Source organism: Corvus cornix, chromosome 5 (assembly GCF_000738735.6).
Source record: "Corvus cornix cornix isolate S_Up_H32 chromosome 5, ASM73873v5, whole genome shotgun sequence".
In the NCBI taxonomy this organism is placed as follows: Eukaryota; Metazoa; Chordata; class Aves; order Passeriformes; family Corvidae; genus Corvus; species Corvus cornix.
The window spans coordinates 43,849,100-43,871,155 of NC_046335.1; the positions used below are offsets into that span (position 1 = coordinate 43,849,100).

Genomic DNA, 22,056 nt, shown 5'->3' on the forward strand with positions numbered 1-22,056 from the left:
AAACAAACTAAATCTGTCCATGGTGGCATTCATACTCTCAGGATTTTTTTCCCTTTTGCCAACCTCTACCACTAACTGCATTCTCCAGTGAAAGCATTACATAGCCCATTGCAGGGTGCCTTATTTGTTAGTCAGATTATGGCAGCTCTTCAGCAGGGCAAATGCCACTGCCAAACATGATCCCTGCAGGTGCCCCTCTAAGCGTTTGACACTTAGGTAGTATTTTAAATATTTGCCTCAAATTGGATAAATACCACTAGCCTCTAACATTTGGACAGTGTATCTCTCCATATTTCATCTGTTTGAATGTGGTGCTTGTCCACAAGGACAAATGTTAACTCATTACCTCATTCTCAGTTGGCATCTCTGGTGGAAATGACACCCACATTTCTTTGCTTCTTTCAGGTGAGCCATCCTGTTTATTTCTGTTTGGTAATTCAGAGGTAGAACAAGTTTTTCTTAAGGAGTCCACTTTACTTCCCTGGATTTTCTTCCCCTCTTTCTCTGCAAGGAGAACCGCACCAGATCAGAAAACATAATCCACTATCCAAGAAAAAGAAAAGCATGTTTTTCATTAGATCTAATACTGACTTTTTTACACATTCATGTTTCCTCTCATGAAAGCTTCCATGTACAACATATACATGCATTTTGCAAACTTTACCATAAAACTGAATATGCAGTTTGAACTTCAAGTGCCCAGAGTTCCACCTATCCTCAATACTGAAGAATTCATTATCACAAAAGCTTATGCAATATAAAGAAAACTTTATAAAATCAACCAAGAGTTGAAATACCCCAAAAAGCGAGAGAGTAAGTTGCACCTTAGCTTTTAATTTAAAACTTTGTTTAAATTCTCTCTGAATTCTGGGGAAAACGCACATAACATTTGTGCTCATGTCTTCATTTGACACTGCAAACACCAGCATATATGATGAAAGTCTCTTCTTTGAGACACCACTACACAGGAGCCCAATAGCAACTGCCCAGTCAGTAGAGATATTCTGGATGTACACTTTTAGCACTAAAACCAGAAAATAACCCTCATTCCCCAACACCAACACACGCTCCCAACACTGCAGCTCTCGTTTTAAAAGCCCATCAACTGTGCTTATATGGGATCTGTGCCCACAAAATCACTCAACATCTCAAGGAGTTCAAGCACACCTATTCCTTTACATACCTAATCCAGGGTGTACCTTCTTGTCAAAAAGGGCTGGGATTTTGATCACAGTACAGTGATGACTTGGGCCAAAAATGGAGGAACCCTTGTATTTTGTACATCAGTATCTTGGTATCACCCTGTTTATCAGCACAAACTGCTTATCAGCACAAACACATGCCCCATGTGTGAACCACAACCACTAGAGCAAATGCCCATGCTGTCTAGTACAGAAGTGAGCCTTGGCAGTTCTTGTCAGAGCTGATACTGATACTGGCTGGTCCAGGGCCACCACATCCACCAGAACCTCCACCAGTCCAGGACCACATGATGAGATGCACTGACAGGTCCTATAATCTCACCCCCCTATTTTTAGTTGGTAAAACACCTCATTTGAGCTGTTTTCTTTACACACTGCTGCTTCCAGTGTTTAGCAGCTATAGAATGCTCTTGAATTACCTTATCACCAATTTGATTTCCTCCCCATGTCGACAATGTGAGTGAGAAAATTTTGCAAATAAATATTTTTTTTATTGTGATCAGACTAACAAACAGCAGTATGCCAGTGATATTGAGTTGCCCAAAGTTTAGGATCTGAGATTAAAGAATAAATACAGATGTTCAAGCAGGGTTTGTTCCCTCAGGGGATTCCTTTGGTCTTGAAAGACTAACTGGAAAAACGCATTTCCAGTGTATTGATAGAGTATCAGAATAACTTCTCTTGGGCTTATTTTGTACATTAATAGTGGTATATTGAGTCCTCGCTGAAAATAGGGAACTATTCAGAAACAGAACTGAGTCTTTCAATGATAGCTTTTGACATCTTTCAGACCTTTAACAACTCCTTGGACAACAAGAGCAAAGTTAAGACAACTGTAAGTGCTTCTGACTATCCTACCAGCCAGGATCATGGAGCACAAAGCAGCCAGCAGAATTAGGATACAGCTAGGTCGTCATCATCAGTTGAAATCTCAACAATACAGACAGAATCTAGAAGCTAATTACAGACAAGTATATGCATGGAAGTATGGATTTCCAAACCCATGCTAAATGGCAGGGGTTTTTTCCTTCACACTGGCAAAAAATACAGTAATCAGACCAAAATAAAAATGCAGTACTTTTTATTTTAAAAGTCCCATTATCAAATAAGGAACAGCCATAGGACAATCAATTAAAATGAACTTTGCACCACATGTTCTTAATGAAAAAGAAATGCTCATTTAATGAAGCTTTTTGGGTTTAGTTTGAAAAATTTACTTTGCAACAATAAGAAACACCGCATTGCATTTCCAAAGCATAATTATGTATTATAAGCATTGAAGTAATTGTTGTGGAGAGTTTTAATGATGCCTTTGGGGTTACTACACTGAGCCATACAGCAAAGAATTATTAATCCCCTGGGACAGCTCTGTGCTGCAGTTACTATGACACACAGAAAGGGGCTGGCAGGCTGGACATAACCTGAAGTCCACACTTACAAGAGTCACGGTTCATAGAAAGCAAACTGCACCACACCAGAGCAATCTAGCAAACAGGTTTTAATGCTCAGATAACAGATGGATCCTCTGAATAACTCCTAAATCCCAGGTCTCTGTAACATCTTGCTTCTCCCTGCTTTTTTAGCAAGTACCTTCCTAAAACAGTATTTGGATACAGCAGTACATTTGAGCCACCACTTTTCCAACATACTCTCTTTTTAAGCCATGGAAACGAAGCAGTATTAGACATGAAACCCTCTTTTAAATTCTTGACCAGTAAAACAGTCACCCAATAGTTGAAGATAATTTTACTGTCACCCTACTTTATAGGAAGAACTAGATGGCTTTCTCAAAAAACTTCAATCTTTTTTTACTTTAGTAGTAAAACAGGATGGGCTTCCTGTTTTACCCTAAGAACTTGCAAGTTTTATCCTAAAGACTGACAAGCCACAAAAGAACACTAATGTATTTTGGGGTAAATGTGTACATGCAAATAATGCAGCCCAACACCTGCAGACCTATAGAGTAACAACAGCGCCTGAGGACCAACCCAGTATCCTCCCTGTGCACATCAGGAGCATTTACATATGAGAAGTGATAAAAAGATTCTCACCAGACCAACAGAGAGACAAAAGAAATCATCACCGGAATGATCTGAAGCATAAATCATACAGCCAATACACTCTGAATAAACATGATATTCCTGCACTAGCCCATGCTTTTCTTGTATACCACTGTGGTCATTCTTCTGGGATATAAACCAGATCATCCTTCTCAAAAATACAGGTTCTGAATTCTCCAGAGAAAATAATACCACTTTTAGCATCAAAAGACCTATGACACATAGTTGAGCAGTTATAATTAGGCAGCACATATGAGCTGACAAACTTGCTTTATTAGGTTATATATTTTCTGGAGCTGAAGAAACCTGAGCTATTGTCACAGCTAAAAACCTAGACAGATTAAATGAGTTAGTAAGAAATCTGGTGCATTTGTAGTATTTATGTGCCATTTACCAACTCCAGACTACAGCTTAGAAGCACTATCCCTTTTCCTAAGAGATCAGTCATAAACTTTTGACAGAAACCTTTTCCTGGTTAAGACCATTGCAGAGTTATTGGGTTAGAGAATATTAAACCCTCTTACATTTGATGAAACATTCACCACTGCAATGTGACACTAGATTCCTGACTGCTTGTGAAGAAAAATTCAGAATAAAAATGTCTAAGCAACCCAAAGCAGTTGTTAAATGCTATTCTGTGGACAGAATATCAGCTATGCAACCATGTGCATAATGAGGCCATTCCATATAAATTAAAGGGGGGCAGGTGATTTAAACATCATGTTGCCAGCCTTGAGCACAGTCCCTCAGGACCAGTAAGAGCCAACTTCAGCTGCCCAAAGTAGCTACTGACACCCATAGTCTCCCAATGCATGCATCACGTAACTGGCTCCCTTGAAGCAGTATCTGTAATGAACTTTAAAATATTATTGAAAAAAACACACATAAGTTGTCTTGAAGTTAAAGAAATACAATCTGCAGACAAGTATCAGAGTATTTCTTTGATAGTGTTCTGAATTTCAACCATTTCTGTCCTCACTTTTGAGAGAGAAGGGGAAGAAGGAAAGATCACTTTCAAGACAGCAAGAGGATCACTCTGCCTTTCCCCTGACTAAGTGATAATTGACTCATTATTCACAGTCACAGCTCTCAACCTGCCAAGATCCTGTTGTAGAACACTGGCCTTCACAGTATGTGATAAAAATCAAAAATAAGGGATACAAACACAACAAAATGTAGCAGAGGAAGAAAGTTGAAATGATGGAAAGATTCACATATTTATTCTGCAGACAGATTTTGTCTCACTCTTTAGTCATTTCACTGTCAGTATCTTAAAAATGCAATAACAAGCCAACTTAGGTCTCTAGAAAAGTACATCTGAGTCTCTCACGAGTAGTATCCATCATAATTGTGTGTCACTAAGAGTATGGTGCAGACTTAAGAAACGTGTTTCAATCAGAAAGGATATCCAACTTGATAAATTTTTTTCACTCCTGCTATCTATCCTCCATATTGCCTAAAATTCTCTTTATCTTCCAGTTTGAAAGGGAATTTTTTGAGAATATCTAGTGATTACCCACATATTTCAAAGAATAATGGAGTCACTTATCACAAAACGAGAGAAGAGAGCCACCTGTATTATCAGGAAAAACTCACTGTCAGTGAAATCTCTTAAGAGGACATAGTAGCCCCAGAAGAATGATAAAATTCTCATGGTTTGAAACATTTCAAAGCCAGACCAGACACAGCAATCAATAACATAACATAGAATACCCGGCTTGGGATAATACACTGGACAAAACATTTCAAACTACCAGGTACTTCCCACCTTTTTTCAACTGAATTAATTCATTTCAAAAACAAAAACTGGTTGACACTTAGAAACAGGCCCCTTTAACTATAAAACAACAACAAAAAAAAACCCCATATAGCAAAGGTACTATTTGAAGTTCCAATTTACTTTTTTGTCCTCAAGTCCTGGACTGAGGGCCAGCAGAAGGCCTATGAATCCCTTAAATCTCTTCCAAGTTATGCTTTGATGGAAAACCTGGAATTCAAATATTACAGCGACTTTCTGCAGGACTCCTGAAGAAAAAAATCCAATTTTACTCACAGTACCATAATCACTGTCTTGAACAGAGGTCACAAGTACAAATGTCATGTTCATTCACTTTCTCCATTCTTCAAACACACTGTCAGCAAACATTTTAAAACAAGAAAAAAGGCTGTCACTGAAATGTTTCCACAAAATACCACTCTGACATGTTCACAAGGTGGTAACATTGTAACATGTATTTACCTTTGTGCAGCTATGTAAACCATTGTACAACGCTGAGTTCATTTACCCTAAATGACAAGCTGTAAGAGGAAAACAAGAAATTTCAAGGCTGAAAATCCAGTTTACTGAGAAGATAATTTTTAAAGCCTTCTATTAATTTTTGGCAACCAAAGCAACTCCCACATTTTCTGCAGTAATCCAACCAAAATTTGCAGCCTCCCTCTGCTTGTATGTTGTCCTGGTGGGAATATAACATAGAGTTTTAAAGTTACTTAGCCCAAAAAAGCCATTCCGATTTATGCTCACCAGGTACCTTTCTGTTTCCATGTATTTTTATGTACAAATTGCTGTAAATAAATGAAGTCTGTCCAACTTTTCAACACAAAAGGTCCAGTTATCCCATACAGTATGTATCTGGAGGATTTCAGTATTAGAGTCCTATGCCTATCCAAAATCAAGAGCAATTCAGGTGTAATTCAGGCACCTAAACTTCATCATGTAGTCCTGCTTTAAGAGTCTAAGGCCTTAGCCTCCTGCTTCCACCAAAAAAGGCTGTGGATGTTTTACAGATAGTGTACCATATCTGCCCACACTCAGCATCTGAATTGTCTATCCCATAACTATCTGAATTCCTGTAAGGCCCATTGCAACCTTACTCCAGCAAAATCCACACTAATTTCGAGGGCAGTGATCTCACAGTAGCACTGAGCAAGCAGAATTCCTCTACAGCAGAGAAAATAACTTGCCTAAAACACTTACCTCAGTGTGCAAATTAGTATTTGTAATACAAAAATACAGCTGGTGCAGCCTTTTTCCCTAATGTCTTTGATCTTATCCTGATCAAATGACAAATAATCAGCACAAAGTATTTTTTAGCTTTTTTTTCCCCCTTCAAAAAAAAAAGGTCAAGCTCTACTATTATCAGTAACACGGGCTTGATTCTTTAATTTAAATTTACTAATTTCTTAAGGAAATTACACTATATCATCTCCTCAGCTAGGATAAATACATATTCCATGGACTGGGACAAGTAATTTCAGTGGCACTATTTCTAATCTAAAAGGGTAAACTCTTACATCTCAATTGTCACTTTTGACTGCCATTTTTGGATACTTACTGTAGTATGTTTAAAAATAAATCAGGAAAGGACTTTATTTTATGTGCTCCTTCAGGGGAAGGACGAATAACTGCTACTCTCAAGTATATTTCAGCCACTCTCACACACCTGCTCTAGCTTAATGTACAGCAATACTTCTCTGAAACTAACAGCTCTTAATTTTCAAAAGTTCAACTGTTTTTTTACTGTATCTCTCCCTTTTTACTTAATGGGACCTATGTGTTCTGATTTTATGTAGTGTTTATCTGTATCAGTATCTATGTCTCTGTTGTGCTTTTGATAGTCTCAGTGTTAGGAAAGGGGCAGTATTTCCTGTTTATTCCTCATTCACCCCATCTGATCATTTAAAAATTCATATGGTTCTTTCACAGCTCAGCAGTGTTGTTGCTGGATACCTTCTCCATCTGAATACTAATGCTGTCAGTTAAATAACAAGGCAAGTGTGCACTTCATCATTTCAGTAGCTTGTACAAGCAAAATCCTGTTTTTTTCAGCAGATGTACAAGAACTCCAGACTTCTTTCTGAGTTTGGGTTATACTAAGCCATACTTTGAATCTTAGCTAAGAAAAACAGAATGTACTTGAATTTCTTTCTTAAATACTTGATTTTGGTTTTGCTTTTTTTTACAGTCAAAGAAACTGCAAATATGCTTAAAGTTCTCCTCAACACAAGAAACTACATTAAATACTTATGTTGGGAGCACTTTAAAAGAACATGTGATATACTAATAAATCAGGGCAGAATCAATTATGAAAACTTTCTGTGGGCTTGCATCCTAGAAGAATTCAGCACTAATAGGCAGGTAGATAAGTGCTGTAAGAAACAAGCAAATTGTATATAATTAAAAGCATCTGACATCTCCATACAAAGTATTCCTTTCTTAACAAGTAGTATAAAAAGATGACAGCAGGTGGGAACAAAATAAAATGTCAGAAAGCCCAAGAGTTTTTAAAATGCTTGATTTTGGACATTATAATCACAACATTAAGGCATCCTTTAAAAGCCTGACTTTTTTTTTAAGGAAAATACATACTTTCTTTAAATGAGGCCTTCCTATTTAATTTTATACTGAACACTAAAAGGCACCCAATACTACAAAGAGCTCAGTACAAATTTGAAGTGAGGTCACTTGACTTCTGTTTCTGACTGTCCTGTTGAATCACACACAGCTCTGATCTCTGACATTATTTGCTTTGTGTCATTCCCACGTATGGAAAGAGGGCTTCCTCACCCCACTGCAATGCATGAAACTAAGCCAACAGCTGCATTTAATGCACTTCGATGCCTTTTTAGACAAGGTGATGAGGTACAGCACAGGTGACTCTGTGTTACTGCTTTTTACAGCACTACAATCCAATCACTGCCAATATGCCACCAGAGGATAGAACCTGCACCAAAGTATCAACAGCAAAATTACAAAGCATTTCCCTATGTTCTAGAAAATCTAAGTTATGCAAGAGAATGACAATACTTTTTTTTTCCCATCTGAAATAATCTTTAGAAATTGTTTAATAAGAAAGGCATCACAGAAAGAACAAGGAATTGCTGTCAGGGAAGCACTACTGTTGAAGGGCTGTCCAAGTTTCCAGGAGTCTGAGTGCCTCTGTACTTATCTGGTGCTGCCACTGAGCTACTGCACAAATGCACACGAGTCATTTCCCTTCTTTAGGCCTATTTTTTTCTGTCCGTAAAATAGAGATGAAGTATCTTGCAGAGCAAATACCAGGACAACAAATATCCATAAAACAGATCAGTTATTATTATTTCAAGAATAATCTATTAAGTTTGCATCTCTATGACTGGGATTTTTTCTACATTTAGGGGCTCTCTATGATATTTGATTTTATTCTATATTGAATAAAGGCTACATAGAGATAGCTACTGAATTTATGATCAATAGAAAATTGCAAATTTTGCCTCCCAACCAATTCTATCAAATGATCCACCACAGCACATCAATAAAAAGCTCTGAAGCTGTTTGCCTATTTCATGCCCTGTTTAAGTTCCCTGGGGATGACAGATTAATTTGATTTGATTAGTTTTATTGAACTCTATTGAGTCTAGTTGCTTTTTACTGGCAAATCTACTCATAGGCTGAAATTCCTTTTGGGGTTAGCATTGTCCTACTGGTCCATTTTTAAAATAAAAGTTCATTTACTGTCACTTTTATATAGTTCTCTGCTATGCCTTCTGCTGTGAAGACTCACATTTGTAAAGTGCCTCCACTGACACTTATATGGGATGTTTAAAGTTGTTTTTCCTAAATGTGGTTAATGAAAAAGGAAGCAGACAGCTACAGTCAAATGGACTGTGAACTGAATACCTTGCCCAGCTTTCACTGGGGAATTAAGTTCATCTGATCACAACACAGAATACGGCTCTTGCATGCCACCTGTAAGCACAGAAGTGATCAGTCACTTCCAAACTTCCTCCACTTGACAGTTTGTTCAGCACAGAAGCATCAAAACAACAGCACTGAGGCTACGAAGTTTCGATCCCAGGCGTGGTTTGCTTAGATGGGTCTAATCAAGGTCCCTGGACTTCAACACACTGCCAGGCAGTGGGAGGTCTATGAAATAGAGGAAAATTAACAGAAGGAATGGAACTCTTTTAATCCCAGTGGTAAAATGCCCAGAACCATGAAAGAAATACAAATCTTAACTTAGATTTGGGTAAGAATTTTATTCATGGCGGCATTTTTGTATGCAGCTGAATGATCCAGAATCCTGTATTTTTAGAAGTGGGAGAGGAGTAATTTAAAATCTAGATCAAAATTTTGAAGCTTGGACCATTTGGAGATTTTTTCCTGTATTTTTCATACAAGGGCAAATGAGGTATTTTGTGCTCCAGCAAATTTCCCATTCTTTCTCTGAGTTTTAAAAAATGAGCAGATGCTGCCTTCTAATTTTGAGCATCATAGCTCTCCGCACCAGATTTCAAACACTCTTCCTAAGATTTGAAAGAGACTTTTGTCCTCCGTGGCAATTTTTTTCAAAAGCGGGGTTGGCTGCATTTCCATGAGATTTTGTCCAAAGTTTTTCTAGGAAGTGTGTAGTTCTGAACATACCACTCATTGACCACATCTACAGAAATCTGTATCATCCACTCCTTTGTAAATTCAGCTCTTCTGAGGCTCCTTCAGCCGCAAAGCTTTACAGCAAGTATGAAAAATTCCGTCTTTCTGGACTCGTGCTCTAATTGCCAAATTACATTCCCATGAGTTCACCAGCCCTTTCAGCTATATATTTGTCTTGTTAATATCCCTATGACAAAAAACACACTTTGGATGCTCTAAATAGGAAAAATAAGAGACTTAGCTAGAATCTTAACCTAGCCCTCAAATGTCCGTCCATTACAGAATCAATAAAAAAAGTTTTAAAATTTTTCCACTTATGGAGGGAGTACTCCTATAATTTTAGAATATTATTTATTTAATATATATAGGTCACGTTCTGTTGGAGAGGTATGTTTTAAATGCTGAGGTCAGAGTTTTAAAAATATACTTATGTATGTTTATCCATTTTCCATCAGATCTGTAGACATGAAGTAACAGTCTTACTACAGTATTTACTTGTCAATTAGTCTATGAACTCTCCTTTTCTCACTGCACCAACCATATTTTAAAAAACAGAACCATTGGGATTTTTAGGAATACTAAAATCTGGAACATTAAAATCCCATATCAAAGATGTAATTTTATGGTCCATCTAAGTTACAACATATCTCTGTGCTAGTAAAACCAAACACACATAACAAAACCAATTACACAGAATTTAGAAGGACTTACTTTGACTCCAGATCTTGTTCTATGTGAACTAAGAGAATATCTTTTCAAGCAGCACAAGGAAGAATAGAAGTAGTCAAACGCAGTATCACACATTCAGATATAATAAAAAGACAACATTCTAAAAATGTGATTTTCTTGATTAGGATATTAGCAATTCTTAAAAAGTCCAGTGGAAGTCAGGAATGTAAAAATGCATTAACCCTGTTTCCCACATTTGTAAGAATGAAACTATACTCTCAGCAGAAGATCCTAATGTGTTCACAGGGGATCATACCAGGCTATTTATAGCCTCAAAGGGTTCTTTTTAGCTAGGCCAGAACAGTCAAGGATGCTTGGGTCTTTCTACTCAAGGTACATTCTTTACAGCTTTACTGTGTGTAAATTTACCATATGAATAAAAACTAAAAAATCACTAGGATATCAGATTCTTATGAGATGCTTTCAAGGATAACATAGAAACTTCAGGTGAAAATATCCTTGCAATGCCAACTACACACCTAGTATAATTCATGCACAAGTGAAAATCACCTGCTGTAAATATGTTACTCTGTGAAATCAACGGGACCCAATTAGTTTTGGTTTTTTTCTGTTTCCAATGTTATGACAGACAAAAATCTATCAGATGACAATGTACGTGTTATGCTTTAAGTAGAATATTTTGCAGGTCATTAGTTTATAATGCAAACCAGCACTTTGGGTATTTTCAAAGGAAAATGGAAGTGGGAGGAAAACAAGTTGAGCTGTTCAGTTCACAGCATCATAGGAACCTGTATTTCTAAGCATTTGATTCAGGTAAAGCTCTACCTTTTATATGATTTTAGTGGCAAATGTTACAGTGACAGTGAAAGTGACTGAAATACACACTGAGGCTTTTTGCAAGTAGCATCATGATATGCAGCAGGCTACTAAGATAGGAGCTATCCCCAGTGTATCAATCATACATAAGAAGACCAGATTGGGTTTTCAATCCTCTTATCTAATCCCCCAGTGTTTCCTTCCTCTTCTATATTTTATAGGGAGGAGAGAGAGAAAGTTGCCACAAGATTATTTCTGTGGCAGCTTCAACTCCCCCAGTGGTTTTCTGCTCAATGCTTGTGACTGACACTTAGTTCTGCCTGAAGGATAAGGACAGGACAGACTTCTGAGTGCCAATCAATGGGGCATGCCACATGCTGTAATTGAAAAATATAGTGCTTCTGCAATAATAGGAGGATACAACTTTTAGTGCAAAGCAGTGGTAAAAAGAATTGTGAGTAACATGTAGCTTGCACTCATTTTTATGGCACCTGACCTACCATGGCTAAAAAAACTGAACCTGAGCTGCAGAATTGGAATTCTGTAATTCAGCAATGCTCAGATCAAAGTTAAGCTCCACTTTTTATTTCATCTGCAGAGCATGAGATCTTTTCAGCCTAATCATCTATCTGATGTCCTGCTGTATGTACCTTCATCCAAGTTACCTGTTAGCTTGGTAGAGGATGGATCAGCCTGGAAGGGACCACAGTGGGTCCCACCTCCCTGCTCAAGCAGGGTCATCCTAGAGCACCTTGCACAGGATTGTATGCAGACAGATCCTGAATATCTCCAGTGAGGGAGACTCCACAACCTCTTGGGGCAGTCTGTTCCAGTGCTCGCTCACCCTCACAGTAAAGAAGTTCTTCCTCATATTAAGGTGCAACTTCTGTGCATCAGTTTCTGCCAATTGCCTCTTGTCCTGTTGCTTGGCACCACTGAGAAAGGCCTGGCACCATCCTCTGACACCCTCCTGTCACATACTTAGAGACATTGATAAGGTCCTTTCTCATTCATTTCTTCTTAAGGGTAAATAGGCTGAAATCTCTCAGCCTTTCCTCATGAGATGCTCCAGTTCCTTAAAAATCTCTGTAGCCCTCTGCTGGACCCACTCCAGGAGCTCCATGTCTCTGCTGTCCTGAGGAGCCCAGAACTGGACACAGCACTCCAGCTGAGGTGTCACCAGGGGTGTGTAGAGGGGCAGGATCACCTCCCTCGACCTGCTGGCAGTGCTGTTCCTAATGCACCCCAGGACACCACTGGCCTTCTTGGCCACAAGGGCACTGCTGGTCACAGACAGCTCATTGTCCACCAGGACCCCCCCCAGGACCTCCACAGAGCTGCTGTCCTGGTGCCCAGGAGCAGGAGGCTGCGCTTGCCTTGGCTGAATTTCAGAAGGTCCCTCTCTGCCCATCTCTCTAGCCATTGAGGCCTGCCGAAGGGCTGCACAGCCCTCTGGGGTATGGGCTGCTCCTCCCAGCTTTGCGTCTGCAGGGAACTCGCTGAGGAGGCCTCTGCCCCTTCCTACAACTCATTGATGAATTAGTTAAACAAGACTGGGCCCAGCATTGAGCACCAGGGGACACCACCAGTGACAGGCCTTCAACTTGACCATGCGCCACTGATCACGATCCTCTGGGATCTGCCACTCCGCCAGTTCTCAATCCACCTCACCGTCCACTCATCCAGCTCACACTTCCTGAGTTTCCCTACAAGGATGTTGTGAAAGACAGTGTTGAAAGCCTTGCTGAAATCGATTTAGACAATATCCAAATCCCTCCAGAGAGCTGTTTCATCATAGAAGGCAATCACTTTGTAGAAGGCACACACACAGGCATAGCAGAGCAGGCTAGTGTTGAAAACCTGTGAAAGTACCTAAATTGCACACTCCTAATCTCAAGCTATCACACACTCATGAGTTTCTCGTACTTTTATAAGTTTGGTCCATTTGAATATCAGGGTTAATTTTCCAATTACAATTTCAGGTAATGAAGTAATTTACCCCAGGTTTGTTCCCCCTTTTCAGAGCCTTAGTTTACATATTTCGAGGCCTGAGACAGTAAGGTGGCCCTTGAATCCAGGTCTAGAGAGGATTTGTTATTTCTGACCAGAACGGGAGAACAGTAGCTAACAGGCTATACGGAGTCTTAGAGTTACACAGTAAAGCAGTGCAGGATCTGAAAAATATAAAAGCCAAAATCCTAAGGCATCACTATTCAGTAGTTTCCTTAGGCTCTTCTTTTATGGAGACTTCTCAAGCAAAACAGTACAAGATGTACTTAGGAAACATCTATCCTTCCAAACAGTGCATGTTTCCCCTCCTCCCTAAAGCAAGCATAAATGGCTAACCACCTGTAGAGACACAGCAGCCTGGGAACCAATCTGTAAAAAGTTGTCCTTAGGGTTCCCACTGCTGAGTGGAAAAACAAAAGTATCACAAGGATTTGCCTAAAGTCACAAAGCAGGTGAGTAGCACAAAGACACTGAATACTACTGCTTCTCTTTTTACCTTCCCTTCTGTCTATGGTACCTAACAAGAGATTTGGGAAATTACGTACCTTCCAAAAGATATGTGAACGTATTTAGAAACTCTTCATATGACTGCTCATGGCTATTAATAAATTGATCAAGGATGCTGTTCTTTAACAGTTGTTCTCCCATGATCATCCACACCTTGAGAGTTGAACAGGTATATCTGCAATAGAAAGTAAAGAGCTATATATATATCTGCAGGCAGAAACCGAATCAACAGAAAAGTCTCTAGTTCACATAGATGGGCACTAGAAAGTAAAATCTTTCTTCTCTCCTTGGGAAGTTCTGATCTTGTCTATGGAACATTATTCAACATTTCTCCAAAAATTCATGTGGACATAGAACTTTTAAGTACAAACGGAGGAATTGTGATCATTTATGCTTGACATTTATGACCTTGGGTAATATGGGCCACTGAAGTGCCAGCTTCTCTTGGTGGTGTTCATTCCCTTAAGCTGTTCAGTCTTTCAACCCCTGCCTTCTTTGCAGAAACAGCGACACCCCTCATCAGCATGTTGTACGTGACAACCCGGACACACCTGTACACTCAAAACTTGGACTGAATCCATCATCTCCAGGTGCACTACTCACTGTACCATCAAAGCCACAAACCCAGATTTTGGACCACACGTTAAATCACAATGGCACCTGTGTGTGTACTCTGAGGCAGCACACAGGACAGGCAGAGCATGCTGGAGCTGGACAGCCACACAGGAATGTGAGGCCCACTCTTGAGAAGGGAACAAATGCTGAGAGCTGAAGGAAGAAGCTCCACTCTCCAGTCATACAGCAACAGCTTTGAAGGAATCAAACTACCTTCATCACTTAACCAGGCTCTATGGGAGCCTGGCCCTGAAGCATCCCTCAGTGAAGTCTGCTGAAGATAACCTTGCCCCTTACTCATAAAAGCGGTGTAAATGCATGTTAATAGCTGCATGATCCTAAACACTTACCCATATTACTTATTTTTTATACACATAGGTCCACACTAACAGAATCAGTTTGCACACATAAACCTGATCAAGATGCAAGAATGCATTATACACTAAGTGTTTGATTTGCATGTGCTTCTGTTTCCTCTCTTGATTTACCACAACACTAAGAAGTGGATTTTGGGAATGAAAGCTTAATTCTTCAGCAAAACTTCAAATCAACTATTCTAAGGAAAGGCTGCCAACCTGATATTGAAGCTAAGTAAGATCGAAAGAGAATTGTTCAGAGAACAGAAAGAGAATAAAGTGTGACTCCTAACATAAAACCTCAATTTTGTTGAATTGCCTGCTTCCAAGAAGACTAATGTTCTGAAGATATCAAAATACAAGCACACCCACATGGCCTAAAGTTTCCTAATGCTTTACAAAAATTCAACCATTATTAATCTCTGTGGACTGGCCAAGCAGAATATAACTCACCAGACTCTCAGAGTTGATAATGTATATTACAGGGCTTTGAGAGGTAAGCAGCGCCTTCTATTCCTCATTATGGTTAAGTTATTAAAACCAGTATTTGAAACAGTGCTGTGATTTGTAAGCCTACTGTAAAAGAAAAAAATATATATCTAATCAAGAAAAACTTTTTGTTTTTCTTTGGAGTCTGGTGTCTAGGATATCCAACTCCCTTACAAACACTAATGAAATAAACTTAAAAATATTCCCAAAAGGAAGAGCAAATAAATATTATTGCCAATAACAGGTTAAAACATCCAGTCACCAAGAACTTAAATGATTTAAAAACAGGTTAGTGGAGGGCTGACAGCAAATCTTAGATTAATTCACTCTAAAATGCTCTAGGAAACTAGAAAATTAATATGCAGTTTGGGGGCATAGTTGTATCCTTAACCAGCCGCATGACAGCTTTCTCAGTGAATGCCATGCTCTACAGCCACCAGACCATCAGCCTGAGATTCAGCATCCAGACCAGGTCACACCAAAATCATATATCTCAATTCTTACTCTGCTGTGCAGCTTCTACTTCCTACAGAATTTGGGAAACTTCACTTCAGATACTCCCTTGCACAGTTGTTATTATTACAGGTCTACAGAATCATCTCCTCACAGAGAGGAAAAACCAGCTAGGTCCTAATGAAAGCCAAGGTTCTGTCAGAAAAACAGCCACTCTCTCAAACAACAGAGAGGAGAGACTGGCAGCCAGAACTACGCGTCCCCCCATTTGCAATTACTTTGAAGAACTGCCCAATGCTGTAACATGGCCCTAAACGAAAGCAAGTGCAGAGGATGGTATGTGGGGAATACCTACTATCCCTGAAACTGAACATGTGGTTAGGACAGATGGTACAAGAGGGGTGTTCAAAAACTTATCTCAACCCATCATGGTTTTGGTATTTTTCATTTTCATTCCACTTCGTTTTCTGCTGCTTCCCACCTACTTTATTTCAGAGTCTCTTTTAAATAATCACCACACTGTGTCAGTTGCAGAGAAGTTTAGTGAGGTGAACAGCTGAAACCAGGCTGACCAGAAGACTCTCACCTTTGCTAAGGAGCTAACCACTAGATTCTACGTAAGTAAATGGCTTCAGCAATTACCCAATCCACAGCCTCAAGGCAATGACTTCTTTAAACTGTCCTGAGAAAATGAAAAAATACACAATAATGGATTGGAATCCTCCACAATTTATGAAGTGGGTACAATGACACTTCTAGGAAGGAAATTACTGCATTGTTCTGCTAAAAAATAGCTACTACTAAAATCAAAAGCTTACACTCTTTTTTCGCAAAAGGAATCAAACTAACTTGGAGGTCTCAAGGAAAGTAAAGCAAGGGTATCTGATCCTTTCCTTGTTCTGGCTTTGGAGACTTTTAGAGTCAAATATCAGTAAGTGATGCATTCAAGCAGCAACTACGCTTTCTTCTTTTTGCATTTCACTCCTGGTCATCCATCCAAATGACTTTAATGAGGTTACTTGAGGCAATCATTCATTAAGCCTTGCTGATCATCAGCAGATTGTGCAAAATCAATTTTATTTCTCAAAATGCTGTCTTCTTCCAAGCAGTTTAAGACAAATCAGAAATCTCTGCATTGAATCGCAGAAGCAGGTCAAGTGAGTATTAGCATGTTTTCAATTATACAGTGATTAGTTCTATTAAACAACACAAAATGTGGTGGAATATAGACTTCCTGGTTTATGCTGCATTTTTAAGAACTTCATATTTTTTTAAAAAATACAACAGAGGCAATGAAAGAAATATCAAGATTATGAATTTTTAAATGGAAAGAGCAATAACCTAATCCCCTCTACAAACTCAATAAAATCCTATGTAATTTAATTTTTCAGCAAAAAAAAAAAACTTCACTAGCATTTCTGGCATAGGTTCCAGTCAGGTTTTCACACTATGAATTTGCTCTCCTAGAAATCATTCTCAATTTTAAAAAGAGGCTGATTAATAAATGGTTTTTTTATAGTTCATCCATAGGTTCATGGAAAATATCCACTATCCACTATATCTGTTATCAATACTTTATAATCTATGTCTGCAAAAATCAGATTGAACATAAATACACTATCTTTAAATCTTATACTCTGTTACTACTGGACAATGCCCCATCTCTTTTCCCCACAGAGCTATCACAGTAACACAGTAACGATATTGTTACAGCAATGAAGAATGAGGTAGCACCTTTGCAAAAAGAATGAGATTTTATCAGACAAGCACACTCAATTTAAGTCTCTCGAGGTTCTGGCTGCTCCCAAAAAGGCCACCACCACCACCTTCACTTCCTCTTCACGTCCTGGTTTACCACTCCAGTCCATGCCTTGGGCAGACCAAATAAACTATCAGTACAAAACTTGAGAGTAATCAGAGCAAATGCATATATGCTGTTTTAAAGACATGTCTTCTAATACGCCTTACAGCTGCATGATTGTGATTGCCTGTACAAGGGGACAGTGGGACCGTGCAGTGGGAGCAAGGGAAGGATACAGGACTGCCCTTTTGGCACCCTGTCATAGTTGCTTATGCAATCATGAAAGCACAGCCTCATCAGAAACACCCTCACTTATGGCCCAGAAAGCTGTGCTTCCTCCACACTGCAAAAGCAGATGGCAGCAGGGTACTCCTACACCCACCACGCTGAGCTGGACTCTGCAGTGCAGCTCATCAGCCCCCACGGTGCCAAGAGGCAGGCAAAGCTGGAACTCCAGCCTGGCCTTAACAAGTGCTTGCTATTGGCTATGGACCATGGTTGCTGCCTTAACAAACATCCCAGGATGGCGCTTTAAAAGTAGGCCAAGTGAAAGGAGTGATTCTGGGAATTGCCACTCGAGAAAGACATAAAGCATTTTGAGTCAGACAGCAGAGGAAGGTTACCCATTTTCCTGAAGGCAGAAAACTGCTTCCTGCTTGTCTAGACATCTGCAAATCTACAGTTGCGGAAGAAAGCCCTCCCTGCCTTACTCTCCTGCCCTACTTTTCTTCCTCCTCCTCCCTGCTACCACCACCACCTGTGGGGAGGCAGAGCTCCAGGAGCAAACCCAAGGGCACCAAGTTCTGGCCTCAAGCAGGTGCAGGTCAACCCAGCTGGGGGAACAAACTAAAAGTCACAAAGGACAAAAACTTTCAGATGAGGTTCCTTCCAACATCTTGCAATTCAATGTGATCTACGACAGCTAATCCTGTTAAAATCAACTGGATGTTTGCCATTGCCTTCAGCAGGAGGCACACACTTAATGCATCAGCAATTTGTGTGGATGGGAGCTGCATCTGCTTCCCTGAGTGCATTACTGAGCCTGAGAGCTGACCTTTAGATGGACAAAAACATGTGCCTCTCATGCCCAGCTCACATGAGTTTTTAAAGGATATATCCAAGGGCTTTAATTGCAAGCAAGCATATTGATCCTCTTGGATTTCAGTGCTATTATGCCAGCCCCATACCTGAGCAAAATTTTCTTTTAATGAATTTCCAATGGCTTCAAGAGTACTGCTCCCTTTAAAGACAATCTGGAGGCCCACAGCAAGGGTAACATTTCATCCGAACCACAGTAGCCACTGCCCCCTGGAAGGCGATTGTCTGGGAGCTGACAGTCAAAGCACAGCTGGACTCAATCAGATATTTCAGATAAGACCTCTAAATAAAGCCCTCTCCCTCACAAGTTAAATACTGTTTACTGTCAGTTTTAGATGAGACAGAAAATTGAAGACTAGGATGCTGGACTCCCTGTGCCCTTTTTTACAGATTTCAGCCTGTGCGTCCTGGCTAAATATCCAGCATATTTGCATTCTGGCTGGCAAATACTACACAAATGAGTAAGGCAGCCTTCCCTTTCCCTGCTGAGCTGGAGTGCGTTACTGCAACCCACAGGAAGCCAGCTACATTTCAGCTCAGAGATGACTGTGTTTTACTGGCAGAAAATATGCTGAAAAGCCTGGAAATATCTCAATGCAATTTGGAATGATTTGGGATGAAGAAGATGCAAACAACATATTATTTTAAGAAATTAATTATAGAAGAAGAAAACCAAGTGAAATGAAGCATTTCCGTAACAGTGAGCAATCTGCTGAAAACATACTACCTATGTCAATGTTATTAAAATAGAAATTGTGAAGGAAAAGTCTATTTATTCCTTTCCACACGGGTTCTCTGCCAGTTAAATTCAGGATGGAAATCCAAGATCTTCTTGCTACGACCTGGATAGTTTTGAACATAATTTCCCTACCGTGTAGATACATTATTCTGAAGCTATTTGCTGCAGCTTCTCCAAAGCACTTTGTCATTGACAGTTAAAGAGAGCAGCTTGGACAGACCATGTCCTCATCCAAAACTGACATGCTGTTGCCAAAAAACTTCAATTTCTCCATCTTCTCAACCACATAATTGGAAAAAGAATTTCTAAAGATAAGGCATGTCAACTGGTAGAAAAAGAGTAAAATGAATGTAAAATATTAAAGTGACACAACTGGGGGACCGGCTTTTTCACTTAAATATTTGTATCTTTTTTGCCAGTAGATCTTTGATCACAGACCCAAAGGAGGGTCAGAATATGTCAAACACTTAGATAAGAAGCTGTCAAGTATTATCTAGGCCCTGCTGAAAATACAAATAAATGTGATCTGAACACCCTTAAATTTGTGGGAAGTTCTTCAGCATTCAACTCTGCCCTACAGTCTCCCTTTATCTTTGTTCCAGTAGAGAAGTAAAAGGCCCATATGGATGCTACAGGGCACAGTGCCTTAGCACTGCTGTATTTCAGATGAGAAACATCACCACATCCTATCTGCATTACAGTTATTCAGTGTCTCAAGACAATTCTTGCAAACATTTGGTATATTTGCTTTGCTGTACTAATCAAATTCCATTTCAAGTTCCTTCTATTTCTATTCTCACAGCAGTTTCAAATGGGAGTTGAGACATTTCTAAAATACTGTGCAGCAGATGTTGTAACTCAGGAGTGGGTGAAGTAGGGCCAGGAAAACAAAAGCAGGAGCTATGAAGAGTAAATTGTTTTCAGGTTTTTCTGCTTATTTGTTGTGCTGTGTAATGCAAGTGGCTTATCCTCTGTGCCCCAGCACTGCTAGCTGTTGAAAGGATATGTTCCCAGTGGACTTCCCAGCGTCTCATTATTTTTTGTTGGAGAAAAGCACTGCGAAACTGATGAAAAATGTCACAGAAGGATGCAAAGTTTTATTAGTCTTTCAAGGTCTGATCAGAAGGCCACTGAAGTAGAAAAAAAGACATTTCTAATTACTTCAGTGGACTTTTGAGTTGGACTTTTAGTCAGCCCTCACTCAGTGAACTGCATGCATTTGTCATTTCCTTTGCTCTGTTTCAGTGTTACTGCCCGCTTGCAGCAGAGCATTCCTGGGGAAAGCAGTGTGCCAATCAGCAAGAGTTGTTTTCTTTTGCTACCTATTGAAATTATTTTTTCTTTTAACTCAAAATATATTTTAAATTACATTTTAAAATAGCACTGCAAAATTCTGAAGATGATCACAAGGTTGATAGGTTTACAGTGTAAAAAAATTCAACCATAAAGAAGTGTATGCTGCAGATATTTACAATTTAAGAGGCATCTGCTGTCACTCTGAGCTTCTTCTACTGCAAAGAGTTAAAGCTTCTGGAGGCTGGTGGGTTTCTTGTTGTGCCATCTGAAGACAAGAGAGGAAAGGAAAAAAAACCAGTCACAGCCAGTTAGCCACAGTGGATCGAGTTCTCAGGAGCACATCTGCAAATTAAGCAGATAGATTCCCCTCCATCAGGCTGTCTCTCCATGCCACGAGCCCCCTGTGCTGTCACAGAAGACTCCTCACATTGCTCACATTTGAATCCCAATTACACAGAAAGATTACGGAGGACGCAAAAAACTGCTATCAGCCAGGTATGTCTAAATTACTCTTTTGCCCAAAACAAACTTGGTTGATACACTTAGAAAATTCCTTGAGAAATACTATATAAAAAATTGCCTTCCTTAAGCTTCTTTATGGAGGACTTCAAACCTCTCTGTGTGTCAGGATATGATTTTGACTGTGGAGAATTTGGAAACAGCACTTGCTTTTCAGGGGTATGCTGCTTTGGAAATGAAAAAACAGATCTGTCAGAGAAAAAAAATACTGCAAAATCAATTTACTTTTCGCCAAAGTAACTGCAAACTAATTAATTTAATGGTCAGCAATGGTTGTTCACCAGCTAAGCCTCCATGGTATCCTGCATTCCATTCTCTCAGTGTCCAATCAGTACAGCTGAAAAATCTTATTTTTGTGTAAATGAAAAAAGGTTCTTTGTGGTTGCTACAGTTCATAAGATCAACTTATTCATCATTCATTATTTAACAGCATTCAAATTACTGTGAAATTATTACAAATAATACTTTCAGTGTTGAAAAATATGAGATGTCACACTAAACAGCAGCACTGATTAGTCATTGTTCTCCTGATTAGAATGTTTTTGTTGCCTAACTGGGTAACAGGCAAACCACATAGGTGAATAAATAATTTCTGCATACGGTCAAAGAGGACAAGAAGTAATAAACACAGTTTGAGAGTGACTCAGTGCCTTAACATTGTCATCTAGTGACATTTTATAAAACCTAGATTTACTAGAACCTAGGACACAAAACCAATGGGAGACTTGCTTCCATAGGAGCAGCTAGAAGGAAGAATATCCAAAGGTATATGTAATGTCACTTGCTGTTTAGGTCACTCAGTGCTACCCCTTGTCTCTAAAAGATGTTCCTCCTGTACTTCTCGGTGAACACTTAGTATGGTTTCTGAAATGGTACACCACCAAAAATTGTAACTATGTCTGTCTATTTCCACAGTAAGCACATGTCAAACTACATTAGCTACTGCTTTTAAAAAACACCTTCTCTCTTCATTTGATCCTTCTATACATGTAT

General features: G+C 39.3%; 1 protein-coding gene across 5 annotated transcripts in view; it reads right to left on the minus strand.

The window, feature by feature from the left end:
• IFTAP (intraflagellar transport associated protein) overlaps positions 1-22,056 on the minus strand; it is a 41,294-nt gene that overhangs the window by 16,200 nt on the left and 3,038 nt on the right. For 2 of the 5 annotated variants that reach the window (XM_039553031.1, XM_019285462.3), the window contains exons 2-4: positions 20,721-20,809; positions 13,736-13,872; positions 347-504 (exon numbers count right to left, since the gene is read on the minus strand). In XM_039553031.1, the coding sequence (XP_039408965.1) occupies positions 347-504; positions 13,736-13,872; positions 20,721-20,734 (309 nt within the window). In that variant the 5' untranslated portion in view covers positions 20,735-20,809. Of the gene's footprint in view, positions 1-346; positions 505-13,735; positions 13,873-17,344; positions 17,452-20,720; positions 20,810-22,056 lie in introns of those variants that run through there. The other 3 variants (XM_039553029.1, XM_039553030.1, XM_019285471.3) reach the window with 2 other exon arrangements.